The 21585-nt window shown below is 52.8% G+C and overlaps 1 protein-coding gene across 1 annotated transcript in view; it reads left to right on the plus strand.

Moving 5' to 3' along the window:
* MPPED1 (metallophosphoesterase domain containing 1) overlaps positions 1–13804 on the plus strand; it is a 63538-nt gene extending 49734 nt beyond the window's left edge. Inside the window, exons 4-6 of the mRNA XM_028115311.1 lie at positions 9246–9361; positions 11303–11416; positions 13686–13804. Of these exons, the coding sequence (XP_027971112.1) occupies positions 9246–9361; positions 11303–11416; positions 13686–13804 (349 nt within the window). The remainder of the gene's footprint in view (positions 1–9245; positions 9362–11302; positions 11417–13685) is intronic.
* Positions 13805–21585: the final 7781 nt, after the last annotated feature.

Consider the following 21585-nt stretch of genomic DNA (forward strand, 5'->3'; position numbering starts at 1 on the left):
GTTCCGCACCTCGGAAGGGGGGGAAATTAATTAGGAATGACAAAGGACCCCATTCTTCGGTTCCACTTATCTTGCTGCTGACTTGCCGGAACTGTTGTGTGCGGGGCAAGGTGTGTGATTGGCAGTCCTTGGGGACGTGCTGCCAGCCTGCGCGCCCTGCCCCCTCACTGGCGGCCACGGTCCCGGGCGGGGGGAGCTGGCCCTGCTGCGGAGGCGGCTCCCTCAGGCTCCCCCTCGGGGCGGTGCAGGGACAAGGGACAAGGCAGACCTCTCTCCCTCAGAGCTGGGCAGGTGGCAGTAGCTGCTCGGACTGTGGGATGTCCTCAGATGTCCGGGGACCCCTTGTGGGGGTGAACTCGCTTGGGCCACCCTGGTGTGTCACTGACTCGGTTTCCCCTGCTGCAGAATGGGAGCACAGCCTCCCTGGGGTGCTACGAGCGTCCCGGGCAGCTGCTGGGGCCAGTGACGTGTGGTACCCTCATCTGAGATGCTCTTAGTATTAGCCATCCCTGAGAGAAGCTCCTCTGAGGGAGTTGGGTCCCCACCCCGCTCAGACCACAGCTTTCACCCCGGTAGAATGAGGGGCGGAAGTGAGAACACCCGGCCCACGAGGTGTGCCGTAAGAGGCTGTCCCCTTCTACCTGGCAGGGCAGCCGCCCTCAGCCCCCAACCCTAGGGAGTGGGCTGCCTGGGGGAGGCAGGGAAGGTCCCCCTGAAGGAGGTGAGCTAGGATGCAGCAGAGGGTGTGAGTACAGTGAGCCTGGCCTTACCTCTGAGGTCTCATCTGTGAAATGGGCACATGAGTCCCCCTGGGCAGGTCATGGGAGGGTGGGAGAGACCGGGGTGCTCAGTGGGTGGTGAGAGTTCTTGTTTGTTCTCATGCTTGTGCTTCTTATAGGTCCTGGGGCTTCATGACTCCAGGGGCTCCAGGGTGGGGGCTCCCGCTGGCAGGGTGCACAGAGGAGAGGGCGAACGCTTAGTTCTTCCCACTCGCCTGCCGGCCAGGTAGAGTACCTGGCCATTAATTCCATCATGCGTTCATTCATTCATGCACACCGTGAGCCAGCCGTCCCTGAGTCCACTTAGGCTCAGCCATCTGTTGGACAAGAGGGATTTAGGGACGATTTGATCTGAACCTGCCCTGAGGGAGCCACCACGAGGGGACTCGGAGCAGGGAGGGTCACCTGTGCTCGGGGGATAGAGGTGATCAGGGGAAGCTTCCCGGAAGAGGGAGCCTTTAAGCCAAGCCTTCACAAATAATGGGTCATGTACTCTGAGGAGAGGCTAAGAAGGGCTTTTAGGATGGCTGGAACAGCAGGAGCAAAAACCAGAGGCACGGAAAGGCTGGGCAGTGTTCAGCAAACAGAGGACTGTTGCGGCCAGCATGTGGTGAGCTCAGTGGGACCTCTGAGCAGGATGGTCCAAGACGTGGGCTGGGACAGAGCCCGGGGCCGTGAGGTCTGGGCTTGTCTTCCAGGCACAGGGAGCCATGGAAGGCTTTGGAGTAGAGGAGGCACCTACAGGGAACAGTTGAGAGGTGGGACACCAGAGTCACAAGCTGCTTCCTGTCTGTCCAGCCAGGCTCAGAGGGAGCCTAGCAGGGCCAAGGCCTGGGCTGGGACCTGGCAGGGGACATTCAGGAGCTGCTCAGAGGGGCAGGCAGCCAGTTGCCAATGAAGAGGCCTGGCCCCCCCAGGAGGGTCCTCTTTGGGTCAGCCACCTATTGGGCATAGGATGCAGGAGCCTGGAAGCCTGGTTCACATCCCTCTTACCTCCTGTGTGTCCTCAGGCACACCACTTGGCCTCTCTGTGCTGTCATTTCCTTGTCTTTTAAAGTGGGAGCCTCCCAGGACTTTGTCCTGAGGGTTAACTGAGCTGAGATGTGGAAGTGGCTGGTGAGGGGGGCTTGCTGGGTAGGGGGAGGCCGGGTTCCTGGTCCTATTTGCATAATTCTGACTTGGAGGCCGAGAGCGCAGGCCCTGGAATCTGCTCTCTGGGTTTGAGCCCTGGCTGTGTCCCTTGGTCACCAGGTAACCCTGCGCAAGTCTCTGTACCTCCCCGCACCTCAGTTTCCGCATCTGTGAAATGGAGCAGTGATGGCAGCTGCCCCCCAGAGTGGGTGTGAGGCCTGGGGGCTCATGGAGAGGCTCTGGATTTGTGCCTGTGCAGGTGCCCCCCTTGCTGTCCCCGCAGTGCCCCTCGGCATCCGGTCAAGGGAATTCCGGATGCCAGCCCTCAGACATGGCCTGGGTGCACCACTGGGCCCAGCCCCACCCCAGGGCACTCCAGGCCTCCTCCGCCTGCACACCCCAGCGTCCCCGGGAAATGGGGTGTCCAGAGCCCATGCTAACTGGGTGACCCCTGGGTACACCCCTGCCCAGGGGCCATGCGCCTTACCTGGCACAGCAGAGCGCACTTGGCTTCAGCATTCTCTGTAGACGAGCGTCGCCCCCCTCCCGTCTGCCGTTGGGGGACCTGGGATTCACGCTTCAGGGGGAAATCGTTTAATGATTGGCCACGAGGAGGTCATTTATATTGGCTAAGCGGGCTTAATTAGACTGGATTCGAAGGTTACCATAAGCGCACAAAAAAGCTGTTAAGGGGTTAATCTCTGAGAGATTACATTGTATTCAGCGCTCTGTTAAAGTTTGAATTAATTTTTCCCATGGGTTTGTTCACATTCTAATTTTCAACTAAATGAGACATCTGTTTCAGAAAAGGAAAATTTGCTCTGGTTGCCATGGCAACTATCATTCTGTAAGAAAATTATTCCAATGGTTACTTTAGAACAGAAAGACAGAAATTCAGGACATAAAGCCGCCTCCCATTGCTCAGTTGGAATTCTGATTCATCCGACCTCCTTGGGATCTGAGATGTCCTGGATGGCATGCGGACATCGGGCTCCTGGCCTTCAGTGGGGCGAGCCTGGGTCCAGGCGCCAGGTCGCGTTGGAGACAGACACGGGGTTTTCGCAGGGCCTGGGCATCCCGTCTTGGGCTTTGACGGTCTCAGACCACGGCTGCCCCCCCAAGGTGGGTGGGCCACTAGGGACTGGGCTGGACCCTGGCTGCTTGGGTAACCCTGTGAGCCCTTGCCTGTCCTGTCATCTGTCTGGAAACCAGAACAGCCTTGGACTTCAGCTCTGGCCCCAGAGGGCCTTACTAGATGAGGAGGTCAAGTGACCAGACGCGGAAGGCTGGGAGCATCTGGGGCCCACTTCACCTCGAAGAAGGCCTGCCACCACACTTCTGTCTCCTCTTCCCATGGCAGAAACCTGAATGGACATCCACAGGAGGGGCCGAGATGTTTTCGGCCTCTGAGGGGTGAGGTCATCGTGAAGTCTGTCTCTCCCGCTGTGCCAGAGAAAGCTCCCAGCCTGACGAGGGTGTTCCCCAACCCACGGGCCATCCTGGCAAATAGCTCCTTTGGATGTTTGCATGAATGACTTGACTCTTCCTGCTCCTCCTAAAATTTCAATAAAAGCTAGAACCTCCCCTTTTCCCATTGATGGAGCTCCTGGGTATTTAGAAGGAGTTTTCATAGTGGAAGTATAATTTAAGCCTCTTAAACCTCCTCCCTCTATCATTTTTTCCCTCCCCCCTGTGGACCCCCAGCCCTCATGGGGTAAGATCTGGGGGCATAGGCATCAACTATCCTGCCGGTAGAGGTGAAGTCGCCGGCCCGGGGGCAGAATCAGATGTCTGATGTCAACCTCGGTACCTTGAGCAAGCTTTCAGGGTCTCCCCAGGGGCAGGGTGGATTCCACCTTCCCAGGATTGGAGGTGGTGTATTTCCAGGAACTAGGCAGGTGTATCTATGGGGAAACGCCACCCCAAGGGGAAGGCTCGGTAGTGCTGGGTGAGGGGAAGCTGGGGCAGGTGGAGGCTTGCGTGGGGGTCTGTGGTGTCTCTGATACATTTCTAAGTGTCTCTCTCAGGAAGCTACCCCTTGCTGTGGCTCACAGGAACTAACAAACGCCTTCTCTCCATGCAGATGAGGCCTCATCCTGTCTTGTAAATATTTGATTAGATTTTTGAAGAATGGATCTTGTATTTGGAAGGCAGCGCCAGAAACACGTTGCTTTTTCCCCTGGAGGCTGACAGGGCTTTGGGCTCCTGGGAGGACCACTAGGCTTGGCTTTCGGAGTGGCTCCCAGACAGCTGCAGCCTCTCCTGCAGTCACTCTGCCCTGGCTCAGCCAGAGGGGGGCTTTGAGGATGCCCAGAGTCTGAGGGCTTCAGAAATTACAGAGCTGGGAGCTCAGCCTCTTAAGGCAGGAGCCGCCCCAGCTGGCTGCTGGAGCACGACTGTCAACTGTTTCTGACCAGGAACCATGGTAGGAAAAGCACTTCACATTGTGACTCAGTACACTTAAATAGATACGTGGGTGTCTATTTAAATATAAATATATTTAACTGAAGTATCCTTTCCCTGCTAGGAGATACTCTCTCTTCTTCTTCTTCTTCTTCTTTTTTTTTTGATGCTTTCTTTTCTTTTTTAAAAAAATGTTGTTGTGACCCATCAAAATGCAGTTTGAAAAACTCTGCCCTAGGTCAAAGGTTTTTCATGAACGCTCCATGGGTGGGTTTCAGGAGGGGCCCACAATAATGATGGCGATAGTGATAGTGGTGATGGTGGTGATGGTGCTGGTGATGGTGGTGATGATGATGGTGGTGGTGTTGATGGTGATGGTGGTGATGGTGACAGTGATGATGGTGGTGATGGTGATGGTGGTGACAGTGAGGATGGTGGTGATGGTGATGGTGGTGATGGTGGTGGTGATGGTGATGGTGGTGGTGTTGATGGTGATGATGGTGATGGTGACAGTGATGATGGTGGTGATGGTGATGGTGGTGACAGTGAGGATGGTGGTGATGGTGATGGTGGTGGCGGTGGTGATGGTGATGATGGTGATGATGGTTGTGAGATGATGGTGGTGATGGTGACGGTGGTGATGGTAATGGTAGTGATGGTGGTGGTGATGGTGGTGATGGTGATGATGGTTGTGACGATGATGATGGTGATGGTGGTGGTGATGATGGTGGTGATGATGATGGTGGTGACAGTGAGGATGGTGGTGATGGTGATGGTGGTGGCGGTGGTGATGGTGGTGATGGTGATGGTGATGGTGGTGGTGATGGTGATGATGGTTGTGAGATGATGGTGGTGATGGTGACGGTGGTGATGGTAATGGTAGTGATGGTGGTGGTGATGGTGGTGATGGTGATGATGGTGCTGGTGATGGTGGTGATGATGATGATGGTGGTGTTGATGGTGATGGTGGTGATGGTGATGGTGATGATGGTGGTGATGATGATGGTGGTGACAGTGATGATGGTGGTGATGGTGATGGTGGTGGCGGTGGTGATGGTGATGGTGGTGGTGATGGTGATGATGGTTGTGAGATGATGGTGGTGATGGTGACGGTGGTGATGGTAATGGTAGTGATGGTGGTGGTGATGGTGGTGATGGTGATGATGGTTGTGACGATGATGATGGTGATGGTGGTGGTGATGGTGATGGTGATGATGGTTGTGATGATGATGATGGTGGTGATGGTAGTGATGATGGTGATGATGGTGGTAGTTGTGATGGTGATGGTGGTGGAGGTGGTGTTGATAATGGTGATGATGGTGATGGTGGTGATGCTGGTGGTGATGGTGATGATGGAGACGGGGAGGATGATGATGGTGATGGAGATGATGAAGGCGGCTGCAGTGCATTGAACCAGGCACTGTTTAAGCCCTTTACGTGGATTAATGGATTTAATCCATTGAAACAGCCCTATTGAGATGGTATTTTTATCCCTATTTTACAGATGGGGAAATTGAGGCATAGAGAGAGGTTGAGTTACTTGCCATAGGTCACACAGGTAGTAAGAGGTGGACCCATTCTCACCCAGGTCTGTCTCACCTCAAGATTGCCTTGAAGTTGGGTGTAAAATTGTGTATATTTGGGGGGGGTTGCATTTTCTGTGGTTGTGCACAGGCAGGCTGGCCGATGTGGGTGTGCCAGTGATAGGAGATGTCTTCTGAGGGGACTGTCCCCAGGCCAGCCTACCCAGATGCTACTCCCCAGCCCCAAACACCTGGTCTGCTCACTTGGCAGGTACTTCCTACGGTTGGGAATCCCTTGGACAGCCCAAACCTGGGGGTGCTCACAGCCCCTCTGTGACCTTCTTACCATCTGTTTCTCCTCCCAGAGCCTCAGAGTGCAGATCCCAGGTCCCCACCTGTACAGGTGGTTCTCCTGGGGCCCACTCATATCTACGTATGAGACAATCTTCTCGGTTCCCCCTCAAGAACAAGGCAGGGGCCACGGCCCTCTTCTTCAAGGCCAAAACTTAGGCCAGCAAGGGCTTCGGGAGATGGTGGCCTGGCGTGCTTTGCCCACTTTTAGTAAGTTTTTCTCGGCAGTAGCTGGGGGCTCTCTTTTGACTATGGGGCATCATTCTCAGCTTTGAAGTTTTGGCTGCGATCCCTAGGCAACAGGAAAAGTCCTATTTGACATCTGTTAACACATGGATTCATTCATTCGTTCCTTTATTCCCCTCCTCCGGGCTGGTGCTGGGCACGCAAGGTGAGAGGAAGATTGGGGCAGACAGGGCTTTGAAGAATAAACATGGCGTGAGGTCAGGGGTGGGTAGGAGGAGAAAAGGAGGGAACCAGCGTTCCTGGCAGGAGTCCCGGGTGAGCAAGGCTAGCAGTGGAGGGGATTCTGCGCGTGTTTGAAATGGCAGAAGGACTCTTGACCCCCAAACGGCCACCCTGGTCACCCATCTTCCTCCTTCACAAACCCATGTTCCAGAAGATGGCACTGCAGGCATGAAGGCTGAGGGGAGAGAGTCAGGTCTGGGTTCAAACATGACTTGCCCCACCCTGGGCACCTCACTGCCCCTCACTGAACCTCTGTCTTCTTATCCAGAAGGTACCATGGTGGGGCTAAATCAGGGTTTTCAAATGGTGTTCCGTGAGATGCCCAGGGTTCCATAGAGGTGCTTTGGGTGGCTGCCAACAGGTAGAGCCATTGGGTCAATAGCCAGAGCTCTCAGCCTCGCCACGAAGGGCATATGGGCCATAAGAGGGATTTTAGTGGCAGCTTTGTGCATGTGAGAGAGACCTTGAAGATGAAAGCCCAGCCCCACTGCTGACTTGTACGGTATGTGCTGGAGGTGAGTGGTAATGAGGTGCCCAGCCCAGGAGTCAGCACACCCAAATCCCAGGCTAGCTCACTTCTTTGAGCCTCTGGTTCCTCGTCTGTAAAATGGGGATACTCTTAGTCCTTAATTCACAGGGTTCTTGTAACAGGTAAACCATCCCTATGATGTACTTAGATGGCACCTGACAAGAAAGTAGGTATGTGGGAAATGCAGGTGATAATTTCTGTTCTCAATCTCCTCATCCATGAAACAGAAAGAAAGAGACCCATCTGCCCACCCTCGCTGCTGGCGTGAAGATCCCTGAGGTGACCGGTGGAGAGGTGACGAAGGTGATGATAACTGATCACCTCAGACTGGGGGGCTTAAAACAATAGGCATTTATTCTCTCACAGTTTGGAGGCTGGAAGTCTGAGATCAAGGTGTCACCAGTGTTTGTCCTTTTTGAGGGCCCTGAGGGAGAATCTGTTTCATGCCCGTCTCCCAGCTTCTTGTGGTGGCTAGAAGTACTTGGTGCCCCTTGGCTTGTAGACAACATCACTCCGATCTCTACCTCCATTGTCGATGGCCCTTTTCTCTCTGTGTCTCTGTGTTTTCACATGACCCTCTCGTAAGGACACCAGTCACTGGATTAGGGGCATGCCCTAATCTGGTATCACCTTATCTTAACTTGATTATATCTGCAAGGACCCTGTTTCTAAATACGGTCACATTCACAGGTCCTGGGGGTTCAACATATGTTTTTGGAGGACACAATTTGACCCACAACAGTGGCGATAGTGATGTTGGTGATGATGATGGTGATGGTGGTGGTTGTGGTGGTGGTGATGGTGATGGTGATGGTGATGGTGGTGATCATGATGGTAGTGATAATGGCAATGATGTTGGTTATGGTGGTGATGATGGTGGTGATGGTGGTGATGGTGATGGTAGTGATAGTGGGGATGATAGTGATGGCGATGATGGTGGTGATGGTGATGATGGTGATGGTGATGATGATAGTGATGGTGGTGATGCTGATGATGGTGGTGATAGTGGGGATGATAGTGATGGCGGTGATGAGGGTGGTGGTGATGATCGTGGTCGTGGTGATGGTGGTGATGATGGTGATGGCAGTGATGATGATGGTGGTAGTGATGATGACGATGACTTTGTAAACACTAAAGGACTATGTTAACGTGGGATCTTATAATGACTTAGGCTCAAGGGAGAGTCATAGTAAGGATGCTCTTGTTAGAAATGAAAGCCCAATCAAATGGCTTTATGTTGCCCATATAACTGAGAAGTGCAGAGGTATGGTGGGTGACTGGTGCAGTTTTGATCCGGTGGGCTCCCCTGGGCCATGTGGTCCAGCCATGGCCCTTTGGGACAGCTTAATAGCTATTAACAGCTTCCAAGGCGAGAAGCTCACTGGTTGATATGCAGGGATGAGAGCATCCTCTTCTCTCATCATCAAACGAAGAAATATTTGGGATCCTCACCAATGGGAAGGATCTATGTTACATGTTCACCATTGAACCAATCCAAGGGAATCACTTGCATTGCTCAGTCTAGGTCTGAGTTGAGATTCCATTAATTGGCCTAGGTCGCTCTGGCCCTGCGCTTAGAGCTGGGGGTGGACCGAGCCTGGCTGGGAGCTTCGGGGGAAAGCAGCAATCAGCATCCTCTACTTGGAAGCCATTCTCTCTGGGTTTGGTCTCAACCTGCCCCAACTGTGGGCAGGAAGGCGAGTGAGCATGTTCTTCTCTGATTTTCCTTAGAGGAGCTTGAAGCAAGAGAGGTCTTTGGCTGAAGCTGATTCTTTTTAAACTTTCCTTTTGAAAAAAATCACAGAAATAATATTTGTTCATCCTAGAAAAACAGAAACTGTGTTGAAAGAAGGGGAAAAGAGAAGAGGAGGCCAGAGACATCCCACAGCCCGCAAGTTGGTCAGGATTCTGGCTAAGTCCAGGCGATCTCCACCTTTACTTTGAGCTTCTAGTCATCAAGCCTGTCCTGATGACCATTCGGCACTGCAACTTGCTTCCCCTTCCTGTGACCGCCCCACTCTCTCAGTGGCCCTCTCTGAACTGCCTGCTCTTCTTCCATAGGCAGCCCTGGTTTTATGGCTGGGGCTTTAACCTGCCTCGAGGCCAAGCACTGCTAGAGAAATGGAACCTCATTCCTGAAGGCGTAGACATCCTGATAACCCATGGACCACCACTGGGTAAGAGTCAGCTGCCCCCCGCCTTGGCTGGCCCGGCCCCCAGTGGGCCTGCTTGTGCTGGGAGTGGATGCAGACGGTGTGGGTGTTGAGAGGGGCGGGGTCTGGCCCCGCCTGAGCACAAAGATCAGCCCGGATGAGCTCTGTTCTGAGTCTGACTTGCTGTGGCATTGGGGACAGTTCACCCCGTGGCCCCCCTTATTTCCTGAGCACCTACTATGTGCTAGGGGTTCAGCTTGTTACCCGTGGACTCCTCGCAGCCCCCCAGGGAGGTCAGAATCAGCTGCCCATTTTCCACACGTTGCATACTGGAGCTCAGGGACGTGGAGAGGCGGGGCTGGGCCCTTGACCTGCATCCTGGGGGCACAATACCTTCAAGGTCACCCTCTGGGCTTCATCCTGCACACCCCTCACCCCATCCCAACAGTCTCTAGGGCCTGTGGGTTCCACCCTCAACAACTCTCTTCCCAGGCCCCACTGCCACCTCCCTGGTCCAAGCTGATGTCACTGTTCACACAATCTAACTGCCTCTGGGCCCCCCTGGCTGTCCCATCGGGCGGCTTTCTCAGGCCTCCCCTCCCCCCGTCCTCACACACACTTCCTGTCCATCTGCACGTCCCTCCGATTCCACCTCCAAACTGGATCCCAGCTCCTTCCTCTCCTCTCCACCATGCCTGTCCCCACCTGGGTCCAGGCCGACGTCTTCTGTCCCTTTGATGACTGCCATGGTCTCCTCACTGGTCCCCCAGCCCCGAGTCTTGCCGCTTCCACTCCACTCTCCTCACCTCAGTAGGAGGGAGTTCTCTGAATCGGCAGCTATGCCATGCCATCCCTCTGCAACCCTTCATGGCTCACCTAGGCCTTAGAATGCTGTCCGAACTCCCAGCAGCCCAGCCCCTCCAGCCTCCCCCTCCTCCTGCTGCCTCCACAGAACCTGCCATCACTCTCACAGCATTTGGGGCCAGGGCGGGCGATGCTGGGCAAGGGGCGAAGCTGAGCCATGCTCATCTCCAGGGTTTGCAGGCTGCGGGGTTAGAGGGGCACAGAATGGCCAGGCTTGGTGGGACCTTTCTCTCCCTCCCTCCCTCTCTCTCTCTGTGTCTCTCCCACCCCCCCTCCTTCCCTCTGTCTGTCTCGCTCGCTCCCTCCCTCCCTCCCTGATCACTAAGGCAGTGGCAGCAGCAGCCTGCCCGAGTCAGTGACTCAGAGGATCCCCCTTCCCCTTCCGAGCATGCAGAAACCCGTTTCACCCACCCAAACAGAGAGGGGCCACGATGAACCCTAGCTGCTCGCTTGGAGTCATCAATTATTCTTCGTTTGTGTAGCCATGTGAGGATAATAAGCCGCCACCATATGGGGCGGCTCCGGGAGGCTGGCGGTGTGAGCAGACCCAGACATAGCCACGTGAGCCAGGCTGCGGTGAATGGAGTTCATTTTCGTGATTTTGTGATGTTTGTTTCGAAAGTTTCCGATGTGGAAATCTCGCTCCTGGTTCTGCTCTGTTGCCAGCCCACTAGGGTGCCCTTGGGCCTCACCCGTCCCTTTCAGGCCTCGGTGTGCTTGTCTCTGCAGTGGGTGGATGGCACCCTTGAGGCCGCTCTGAGCACGGGTCGTGGGGGGGGTGGTGCTCACTTGCCACCCTAGGTGCCTGGCCCACTCGGGGCTCTTGTAAGCATGGCTCTCTGGGTGGCCCTGCAGAGGAGTGGGTCCAGGTGACCAGGCCCCAGGCGGCACGTGGTAGAGCCACGGGCTTTCCCTCCCTGAAGGCCAGGGACAAGGTGGCCTTGGGAGAGCTTGCTGGGAACTGGGGGGCGGGTTCTGCCCGATCCCTGAGTCCAGGATCTCGTGTCCCTGAGTCGCAAAAGCTGTGGCGTGGGGTCTGCGGGGGCTGGGGGCCTGGCTGCCTGGACCCCGTCACTGCCCTCCTGTCCTCTCCTTACACAGGCTTCCTGGACTGGGTCCCCAAGAAGATGCAGCGGGTGGGCTGCGTGGAGCTGCTCAACACGGTGCAGAGGCGCGTCCAGCCGCGGCTGCATGTCTTTGGCCACATCCACGAAGGTCGGCGTGGGGGGTGGGGGAGGGGCTCCTCGCGGGACCTGTAGAGGGGCCCCCTCACCTCCCTTCAAGCCAGTCACCTCCTCCCTGCTCTCAGCCCCTTCCTGACGTTCACTCTGTAAATGCTTTATCTGCACTTGGCCATCAGTTAGCTACTGCTGAAATGTTTAATGATGGGAAGACAGTTGTAAAATCTAGCAAGACTTAGGGGTAAGTTTTACCCCCTTGGAGCGCTGCGACTCTGCCATGCCTCCAGCCTGGGAAGTCTTTGGGATGTGGGCAGGGAGCTCTCTGGAGGAGGGGACACTGGATGGAACATGGGCGATATGTTAAGTTGGGTAGTCACGCTGTGAGCCCCTTAAGGCTGGCAGCCGGGTCTTGTCGCCTACATCCCTACAGCCTGGCATACAGTGCTTAATAAATGTGGAGGTGCTTAATAAATGTGGAGGGCCACTTGCTTGCCTGAGACATTCTGGTGGTACCTTATGTCCACCCCCACCACACGCACAACAGACCTGGCATTCTGGCTCCGTTCCTGGGGGGCTGGGGCCACTTGCTGTGTCCACATAGTTCGAATGGTAGGAGGCGTTTACTTCCCCTCGGGGGGCAGCGGGCAGGGTGGCCGTGATGGTGCTGGGTGGTGTCAGCTCCAGCCCTGGCTCCCCACAGCCCCACGTCCCGCACGCAAGGCTTTCCTTATTAGACCTTGGGTTTCCTCCCTGGAGCTTCATTCATCAATCTGGCAGACGCCTCTTTTGCTCCGTTTGAACCTTCCTCCCACCTGCCCCTGGCCTCCCCGTCCCATCCCCCACTCTACCAGAAGGCACATGGGCTCCCATGGGCCATGGGGACTGATTATATGTTTTCCCCTAGAGTTGTCTCCCAGCTTCTTGAACCTCACATATGCTTGGTCCTCATCAGATCATTTTCCAACTCAGAAGCAAATAAGTCTCAGCCCTTTCCCTGAGGGCCACTGCCAGGTGTTGTTGGAGGGCAGGAGTGACCAGATAGAGCTCCCCTGGCCCCAAGGAGATCACAGAGGGGCAGCAGATAGGCAATAAAAGGCAGAATCTGAGAAGTCATGGGAGGGACAACCCATGTGCTGTGGGATAGCAATATGGCTGTCATTTTCTGTAGCCCAACTATGGGCATGGAATGCCTTCAGATCCCAGGTGGTGTGTGATCCAAACCACATTCCTGCACAATTGCATTTGGGGGATCCAAAGAATGGGTAACCTGCAAGAGGAGGGGAAATGTCCTTTCTGGCTTGGGGGTGATCTGAGCTGGAGGACGAGGATTCGGACAAGTAGGCATGGCAGGAAAGGAGTATAATAGCAGCAGAGGCTAAGAGAAGAAAGTACATGATGATGGTGATGATGGTGGTAGTGATGGTGGTGATGGTGTGATGATGGTGATGATGGTGGTAGTGACGGTGGTGATGGTGATGGCAGTGGTAGTGGTGATGGTGGTGATGATGGTGGTGATGGTGTGATGATGGTGATGATGGTGGTAGTGATGGTGGTGATGGTGTGATGATGGTGATGATGGTGGTGATGATGGTGGTGATGGTGTGATGATGGTGATGATGGTGGTGATGGTGGTGATGGTGATGGCATGGTAGTGGTGATGTGGTGATGATGCTGGTGATGGTGGTGGTGGTGGTGGTGATGATGGTTATGATGATGGTAGTGATGGTGGTGATGGTGATGATGATGGTGATGATGGTGGTGATGGTGGTGATGACTGTGGTTGTAGTGGTGCTGGTGGTGATGATGATGGTGATGGTGGTGATGGTGGTGATGATGATGGTGATGGTGATGGTGGTGATGGTGGTGGTGGTGGTGGTGATGGTGGTGATGATGGTGGTGGTGATGGTGATGGTGGTGGTGGTGGTGATGATGATGGTGATGGTGGTGATGGTGATGGTGGTGGTGGTGGTGGTGGTGGTGATGGTGGTGATGATGGTGGTGGTGATGGTGATAATGATCACTGAAGATATCTCACTGTGTGCTCTCCATGTGCTTCCCAGGTACTGGGCTGGACCCTATATGTGGATTAGTGTCTCATTTGCTCCTTACCGCAGCCTGGGAAGGAGCTCTGTCATCATCACCTCCATAGATGAAGAGGCTAAGTTGAGGGTTTTGGTAGCTTGCCCCGGATGTGTTCTGCCTGCTGTAGCCGAGTGCTCTACTACCATGCCCACTAGGCCACCTCACTGCCCTGGGTCCCGGCCTTACCCCTCAGCCCTGACGGCTGTGTGCTTACTTTCCAGGGTACGGTGTCATGGCGGATGGGACGACCACCTATGTGAACGCGTCTGTGTGCACCGTGAACTACCAGCCTGTGAATCCACCCATAGTCATTGACCTCCCCACACCCCGGAACTCCTGACTGCCCTTGCTGTCTCAGCCCTTCCTGCCCACATCAGCTCCATATGCCTGGCCAAGAGCACGGACCCCCAACCGCCCTTCCTTCCATGCAGACAACCCGTCTGGCCGTGGGGAGCAGCCCAGCAGATGGGTTGAGGCTTTGGAATGAAGAAGATCTCCCCTGACTCTTCAGCCTCCGTCACCTGGAGTCAGGACCCTGTGGGTCCCTGTTAGGGGTTCTGTGCTCATTACTGTTTTCTGCGTGTACATTTCCGCGTGTACCTTGTCAAGGGACCTAACAAGCTTGCGGTCCTGTCCTGCTTGGGAATTGACGGACTCTTCATCCTTCTCAGTTGGACACCTTCGTGGGTTTGGGAAGCCGCGGCTCCTGGACACACTTTGGAAGTTCTCGCACAAAAATCTCCCTCTAACTGAGGGTCTGTGTGGCTGCAAGCCCCAGGGTTGGGGGTGGGTGGGATGTTTTAGAGCCCATGTGCAAGTAGCCCGCCATCTCCCTCCGGGGTTGGGGAGACGGGGCTGCTTCACAGCTGAGGCCCTCGAGGGAGCGATCAGGGACGTCTCAGGAATTCGGACCGCACCTGGCCAGGCCAACAAGCTGTCTGCCTCATCTTGTGACCCTGCTTTCTTCCTGTGGGCCTCTTGGCCGTCTTGAACAATGGCCTGAGCATCCCAGGTGCTTGCTCGGGGCCTGGATCCGGGGGAGTGGTTCTACGGAACGAGCCATGTGAGTGCCCAGGACCAGATGGAAGGTTCCTGAGTCACGGATGGGCCCTGTTCCTGCGGGGGCTTCGCTGCTCTGCAGAACTCGGGAGGCTGGAGGGGCTGCAGACCGAGGCCACCCTGCCACGTGGATGCGCCCGTGTGGGCGTGCACGCCCCTGCGCACACACAACGTCCTTCTTAACTTAATGAAGTGGACCCATGTTTCTCCCTGCTGTCCTCCAGTGGGGTTCCATCCCTCAGTGCGGTTTCCCGCGCACCATTTGGGTTCTGTCTGGTGGGCCCACAGCCGAAGGGGCTGAGTGGTTCCTGGTCCTTGCCAGTCTGTCCCGTTAACGGGAGGGTGGCCCCCTGGCAGAGTGGGCCCTGGGCTCTGGCAGCTCCACGCAGGGCGGCTTCCTTTTTTTCTTTAAATTAGGACTTGGGCTGGGTGGGGGGGTGGTTGGGGCTGAATCCGTGAGGGAGAGAGAACCAGCAGGGTCTCCTCATGAGTGAGGCCAGAGAGGCAGGATCGCCGTGCAGCGTCAGATTCTATCTTTATTGAAAATTTTGATATTTTGTTCATCATGGATATTTTTCTGAATCAATTTTGATTTTTAAAGACATGGTATTAAATAGCACCCTTTCTCTCTCTTGCCGAGCTTTTCGGTAGCCCCTTAAATCGGGCGCCTGAGGGGAGGGCCTTACTCCCTCACCCTCGGCCCCGCCCTGGGAGCCAGCACTTAGCACGCCCCTTTGCAGGTACAATCTCCATTCATCACAGGTGGTCATGCAAGGTCAGCTCTGTTGGCCCATTTTAGAGGTGAGGAGATTGAGATAAGAGAGGTGACGTGACTTGCCCGAGGGTGCGCTGTTCAAAGCGGGCAGAAGCAGCACTTGAGCCTTGGTCTCTGGCTCGCTCCATGGCCTCTGCTTTGCCGTGGCTCAAAGCTCCGCCCCGCCAAGGCAATGCATGGTCCCAAGGCCCTTTTCTTTTCCTTTTTTTTTAAGGGTCCTGTTCAGAGCCCCTCTGGTTTGTCTCTCAGAGAGAGCCCCTGGAGTGCTGAGGGATGTTGTTCTCTGAGCCCAGCACCCTGGCATCCCGGGAGACCATGATTCCTTCCCTATTCGCACAGGGCTCCCCAAGGGGCGAGGGGCACCCTGGGCGAGGGGAGCCTGGCAGCAGCAACGCGGACCGGAGGCAGCTGCGCTCTGTGGGGTGTGGGACTTCGGGAATCTGTTTGGCCCAGTGGTTCCTGGTGGCTGCGGATGTTTACAAGGTCTCTGGGGAAGCCCGGATGCGTGGTGCGTGGGCACGCGTGGGATGAGGACACAGGCCCTTTTAGTCACCTCTACCGAATTTCTATGCGGACCAAGAACTATAAACCTAAAATCTTTTTTTCCTAAGGTACCTTCAGAATATGGTGTATTTTTATGTGGAAAAGAAAAGTTATGAAGGCAGCTGTTACTTTGAAAGAAAATTCATTAAAAGTCCTTGAGGTACGAAAGATGATGGCGTGCTCCTCAATCATTTTGGCATAACTTGATTGTGGCTGTAATTTTTTTTTTTTTTTTTTGTCAAGCATGTCAGACAATAAAGTCTTTGTAAAAAGAAAGAGATGTCCACGTGACGCCTCTTCCTGTGTATGTCTCTGGATGTCGTGTGAGGCACGTGGGGGAGGAAGGGTGTCCTCCCGGCCCAGTCCTGAGTCCTGGACAGAGTCCAGAGGCCAAGGACCTTCCATGTGGCAGCAACTGGCATCCTTTTGCCTGCTCCAGCTTCCCCAGGGGTGGGGCAGTCTCAGAAGTGGTTGGCATGGGCTATTCTGTGCCCTGTGACGTTCAAGTATCCCGACTGCCCGATTCCTCAAAACAGTGTACCTCAAGGTGGTCTTAGCTCTGGGCCTTTCCCGGAAGCAGTATGTTGAACCCAGCCCTTGTCAAACTAAGGGTCTGAGTGTTGCCCAAGAAAAGCACTGACGGGTATAATGACTTCAGTCTCAAAGCTGCCTAAGCGGCAAAAGTCCCACCGTTTCCTTCCATCCGTCCTTCCATCCGTCCATCATCCACCCGGCCACATCCCCATTCACTGATCCATCCAGCCACGCCACGTGCACTGATCACTTCCATGGGCCTGCCTTGGACTAGGGAGGTGGTGATAGATCAAGAAGGTAGGATTGCTGAGGGATGGATGTGGGGGTGAGGTGCGGGAGAGCCAAGGATGACGGTGGCTGTTGGCTGCCGGTCGTGGAGGGGTGGATGAGAGTGGGAAGGACAGGTTTGAGGAGGGATGCTGAGTTTTATTTGGGACTGGAGCTGGAGGTGCACTTGGGATACTCAGGGGAAGGGTCCAGTGGCTGGAAGGATAAATGGACCCGGAGGAGGAGGAGGAGCCTCTCCGAGATCTGCTTTTGTGGGTCATGACCAAAGCCATGGGTCTGGAAGAGACGTCCCAGAGGGGTGCATGGAGGGCAGGAGGAGCCGCCTGGGGCAGACTGTGGGTGTCAGCCTCTCCAGGGCCCTTTCCTGTCCTCAGACTGTCCCGCCTGTCCCCGGCCCCTCCACCAGGGCCTTGCAGGTGCCTACAACTCGCCCTGGGCCTTGGCTCCCCATCAGAGGGCAATGAGGAGGAGCCACTCGACTTGAGGTAGCCTTGGCTGCTGTCCTTGACCAATGTGAGCCCAAGCAGGCCTCCCGGGCAGGGGCAGGGACCCTCTGGGGCAGCTGCTGTAGGTCCCCCTGTAGTGCCTGGGTCCTCACTGAGACTCCAGACACAGCCGCTGCTGAGCCACATGCTCCTACCGCCCTCAGTGTAGCTGGGCTGTCTGGGGTTTGGACAAGTGGTGGAGGGGGTCCCACAGCAAAGGGGCCCGGGCACCCAGTGCCTCAGCTCTTGGTGGTTCAGGACTCAGGGCTCATGCACACTTATAGGGTGGCATCTCAGATAACCCTCTTATTGTCCATGAGAGTCTAGTGAGCTGTCTCCCCTGCTTAACTTCACTTTCCACAAGAGACCCCTGCCCAGCCCCTGGAATAAACTAGTGGAGGTGACAAGCTCTGTGGACAAGGACTTCAGTGCTCTCCCCTAATGCCACCCACAGTTCCCAGCTGGGCCCAAGCCTGCCTGGGGGCCCTCAGTCCCACCCTCCCATGGAAGGCACAGACTATGAAGGTCTCCAAGACATGAGAGTCAGGCTCTGCTGTCTGGAAGCTCGCAGTGTACTTTGGAAGGCTCATCTAATCCCCGAAAAGAAGTGGAACCCTTCAGGCCTTACATGCTTGGGGCCTAGAGGGTGACAGAGGGGGCAGGCTTGGGGGCCCTGAGAAAGAGCAAGCCCAGTGGACAGGGGAGATCGGGGAAAGCTTCCCGGAGGAAGGAGCGTGGCTGGGCCCTGAACCACAGAACATGATTTTCCGGTTAAAAAAAATACCTTCTTATCTTGAAATAATTTTAGATTCACAGAAGAGTCGCAAGGTGGTACGGAGGGTTCCTCGATACCCTTCACCCAGTTTCCCCTGATGTGAACATGTTGCATAACTGAGATGCTTTTACCGAAACTGGGAAATGAACGCCAGTACAACACCATTACACTATAGGCTTTATTTGGATTTCAACAGTTTTTGATTAATGTCCCTTCTCCATTCCAGAATCCAGTGCACACTACCATGCTGCCTTTAGTTGTCACGTGTCCACAGTGACGGTTTCTCAGTCTGTCCTCGCTTTGCCTGACCTTGGAAGTTTTGAACACTGGTTCAGTATTCTGTAGAATGTCCATCAAGTTGGGTTTGTCTGATGTTTCCTCATGATCAGCCTGGCGGTGTGTATTATGAGAATACGACACAGCCGGTGGGTCCTCAAGGCACCTGAGATCACCCCTTGTTTAACCATGACTTATCACCGTTGATGTTGATCTTGAGCACGTGGCGGAGGTGATGTCTGCCGGGTTTCTCCACCATAAAGACGCTAGTCTTCCTTTTCCATCCTCTGTTAGAAGAGAGACACCACTAGTCTAGCTCACGGTCAAGGAGAGGTGACTGATGCTCTCCCTTCTAGAGGGGGCGGCGGCAAAGAGTATGCGGACACAGTTAAAATCACATTAATTAATAAATATTTGGGGGAGGTATATTCAGACTACGCAAATGTCCCAGTTCTCCTTAAAGTTTTGTCTACTGATTTCAGCGTCTATCTACGGATTTTGCCTGGAGCAATGATTACTGAGGCACTCTCCTGGCGATTTTCTAATTCTTCTTTGCTCATACGTTTATTATTTGGAATTGTTCTGTAAGGAAGATTTGTCCCTTCTCTGCCATTTATTTTCTATCAGCACGGACTCGTGGTTATTTATTTTTTTCATTAGGTTAAAATCTGGTACTATCACTATTTTCTTCCGTGGCTCAAATTGGTTTAACTTTGTCCACTGGGAGCTCTTTCCAGTTGGCTCCCGTGTTCTTTTGACATATTCTTATCTCTCGTTTGACTTCCTTGATTTCTGGCATTACAAGATGCTCCAAGCCCATCATGCATCTTCCTTGCCCCAGCCCTAGAATTAGCTATTTCTCCAGAGAGTTCTAAGTCCTTTTATTTAGAAAGTAAGATCTAGGTGGTAGATGTGCTAGTCGCTACTAGGGTATTACTATTTCTAGGTCCTCACAATGGACAGAGTGAGGAAATATATGAGTGTACTAATCCATCTATATGCTCATTTATCTCTCCTACGTCTATATCCATCTAACCACCCATCCACCCACCCACCCATCCACCCACCCATCCATCCACCCACCCATCCACCCACCCATCCACCCACCCACCCATCCACCCACCCACCCATCCACCCACCCACCCATCCACCCACCCATCCATCCACCCACCCATCATCCATCCATCCATCCATCCATCCATCCATTTACCTACTTAGCTATCATCTATTTATCTTAAAATAAGCATTAGTTCATACTGATATGCCACCCCTACCCCAAACTCTAATGCAGCAATGCATAATTTATTCTTGTTTTCCACCTTGCTTATTTGTAACTTCTTCCTTTGACGAGGAGGAGCCTGGCTGCCATATCTGCAATTGTGTGTGTTCAATCCTAGCACAGCCACAAAGCAGTTTCAGAATTCTTGATCAGGACCCCCGTGAGAAACATAGTTACCAACTAGAGTACAAAGTTCCTGTGCAATCCTTTCTGTCTTTAGTTTGACAAACCAAACTCTGTTTTCCAAGGTTAAATTGGTCAGGTTCTTTTTCCCAACCCAATTCAGTGAGGTTATGTCATACATTTGCAGTACAATTAGATTCTGTCGTCACAGTCTGCATTACATCCTGAGATTCCCTGACGTCTTAGTTGACTGTTTTAAATTTGCATACAGTCAGGGCGCCTGGGTGGCTCAGTTGGTTAAGCGACTGCCTTCGGCTCAGGTCATGATCCCAGCGTCCTGGGATCGAGCCCCACCTCGGGCTCTCTGCTCGGCCGGAAGCCTGCTTCTCCCTCTCCCACTCCCCCTGCTTGTGTTCCCTCTCTCGCTGTCTCTCTCCCTCTCTCTCTGTCAATTAAATAAAATCTTAAAAAAAATAAATTTGCATACAGTTGTCATTCTCTGTAGTGTGCAGTTCTAAGGGTTTTCAGAAATGCAGAGTCATGTATCCACCACCCCAGTACCGTAGGGAAAAGTTCCATCCCTTGAAAAATTCCCCTTCTTTGACCCCTTTTAAGTCATACTGTTTTCCAAAATGTCTGTATGTTTTTACAATCCCACTGGCACTGAATGAGTATTCCTCTTGGCTCACATCTTCATTAGAATTTGGTATTATTCATTTAAAAAATTTTAGCCATTTGAGTAGGTGTGTCTTGTATTTCATTGTGGTTTTAATTTCCATTTCCCTAATGACTACTGGTGTTGAACATCTTTTTATATGCTTATTTGCCATTCACATATATTCTTTTGTGAAGTGTCTGTTCAGATTTTTTTGTTCTCTTTCTTAAAAACGTTTTGTTTTGTTTTAAATGTTCTTTATGCTCTGGATACAAGTCCTTAATTGAATATGTGATTTGCAAATCTTTTCTTCTCGTCTGTGGGTTGTCTTTTCATTCTCTTAACGGTTTCTCAGAGCAAAAGTTTCTGATTTTGATGAAGTCCAATATATCAATTTTTTCTCCTACGAGTTGTACTTTTGGTGTAGTACCTAAAAACTTATTGTCAGGTCATGCAGATTTTCTCTGATGTTTTCTTGTAGAAGGTTTAGAGTTTTCTGTTTTACATTTAGGTCTGTGATGCATTTTAAGTTAATTTTGGTATAAGGTGTGAGGTTTGTATAAGTTTCATGTTTTTATGTATGGAGGCTATTTCTCCCTTGAATTGTCTTTATATGTTTGTCAGAAACCAGTGGACTGTGTTTGTGTGGGTATGCTTTTGGGCTCTCCATTTTGTTCCATCAAATCAATAAGTCTGTCTTTTTGCCAATTATCTTATTCTCCTGATTACTGTACCTTTACGGGCAAATCCTGAAATTGGATTGTGCGAGTTGTCCAACTTTGTTCTTCTTTTTGAGAATTGTTTTGGCTGCTCTAGTTCCTTTATCTTTCCATGTATGTTTTTCAATGAACTTGTTGACATATAAAATAGACCTTGCTGAGATTTTGATTGAGATTACATAGGATTTATAATCAGACTGGAGAGAAGTGATATTTTAACAGTGTTGAGCCTCACAATTCGTAAAAAACATTTCTCTCTCCGTTTGTTTAGATCTTGGCTTTCTTTCATCAATGTTCTGCAGTTTTTATCATATAGATCCCGTACACGTTTTGTTAGATTCATATCTAAGTACTGCACTGGGGGTTTATTATAAATAGTATTGTTTTTTAAATTTTACATTGCAGTTGTTCACTGTGAGTACACAGGCACATGATTAACTTTTGTATAATGACTTTGTAACTCACTTAGCTTAGGTAGCCTTTTTGGTGGGTTCTTTGGAATTTCCTATTAGATAATCATGTCATCTGCAAATAGAGACAATTTTATTTCTTCCTTTCCATTTTCATTTTTCCTTTTAATTATTCTTATCTTATTGCACTGTCTAGGACT

The sequence above is a fragment of the Eumetopias jubatus genome, unplaced genomic scaffold (assembly GCF_037043125.1).
Source record: "Eumetopias jubatus isolate StellerSeaLion01/CBP00866 unplaced genomic scaffold, mEumJub1_p1.0 scaffold_8, whole genome shotgun sequence".
Classification (NCBI taxonomy): domain Eukaryota; kingdom Metazoa; phylum Chordata; class Mammalia; order Carnivora; family Otariidae; genus Eumetopias; species Eumetopias jubatus.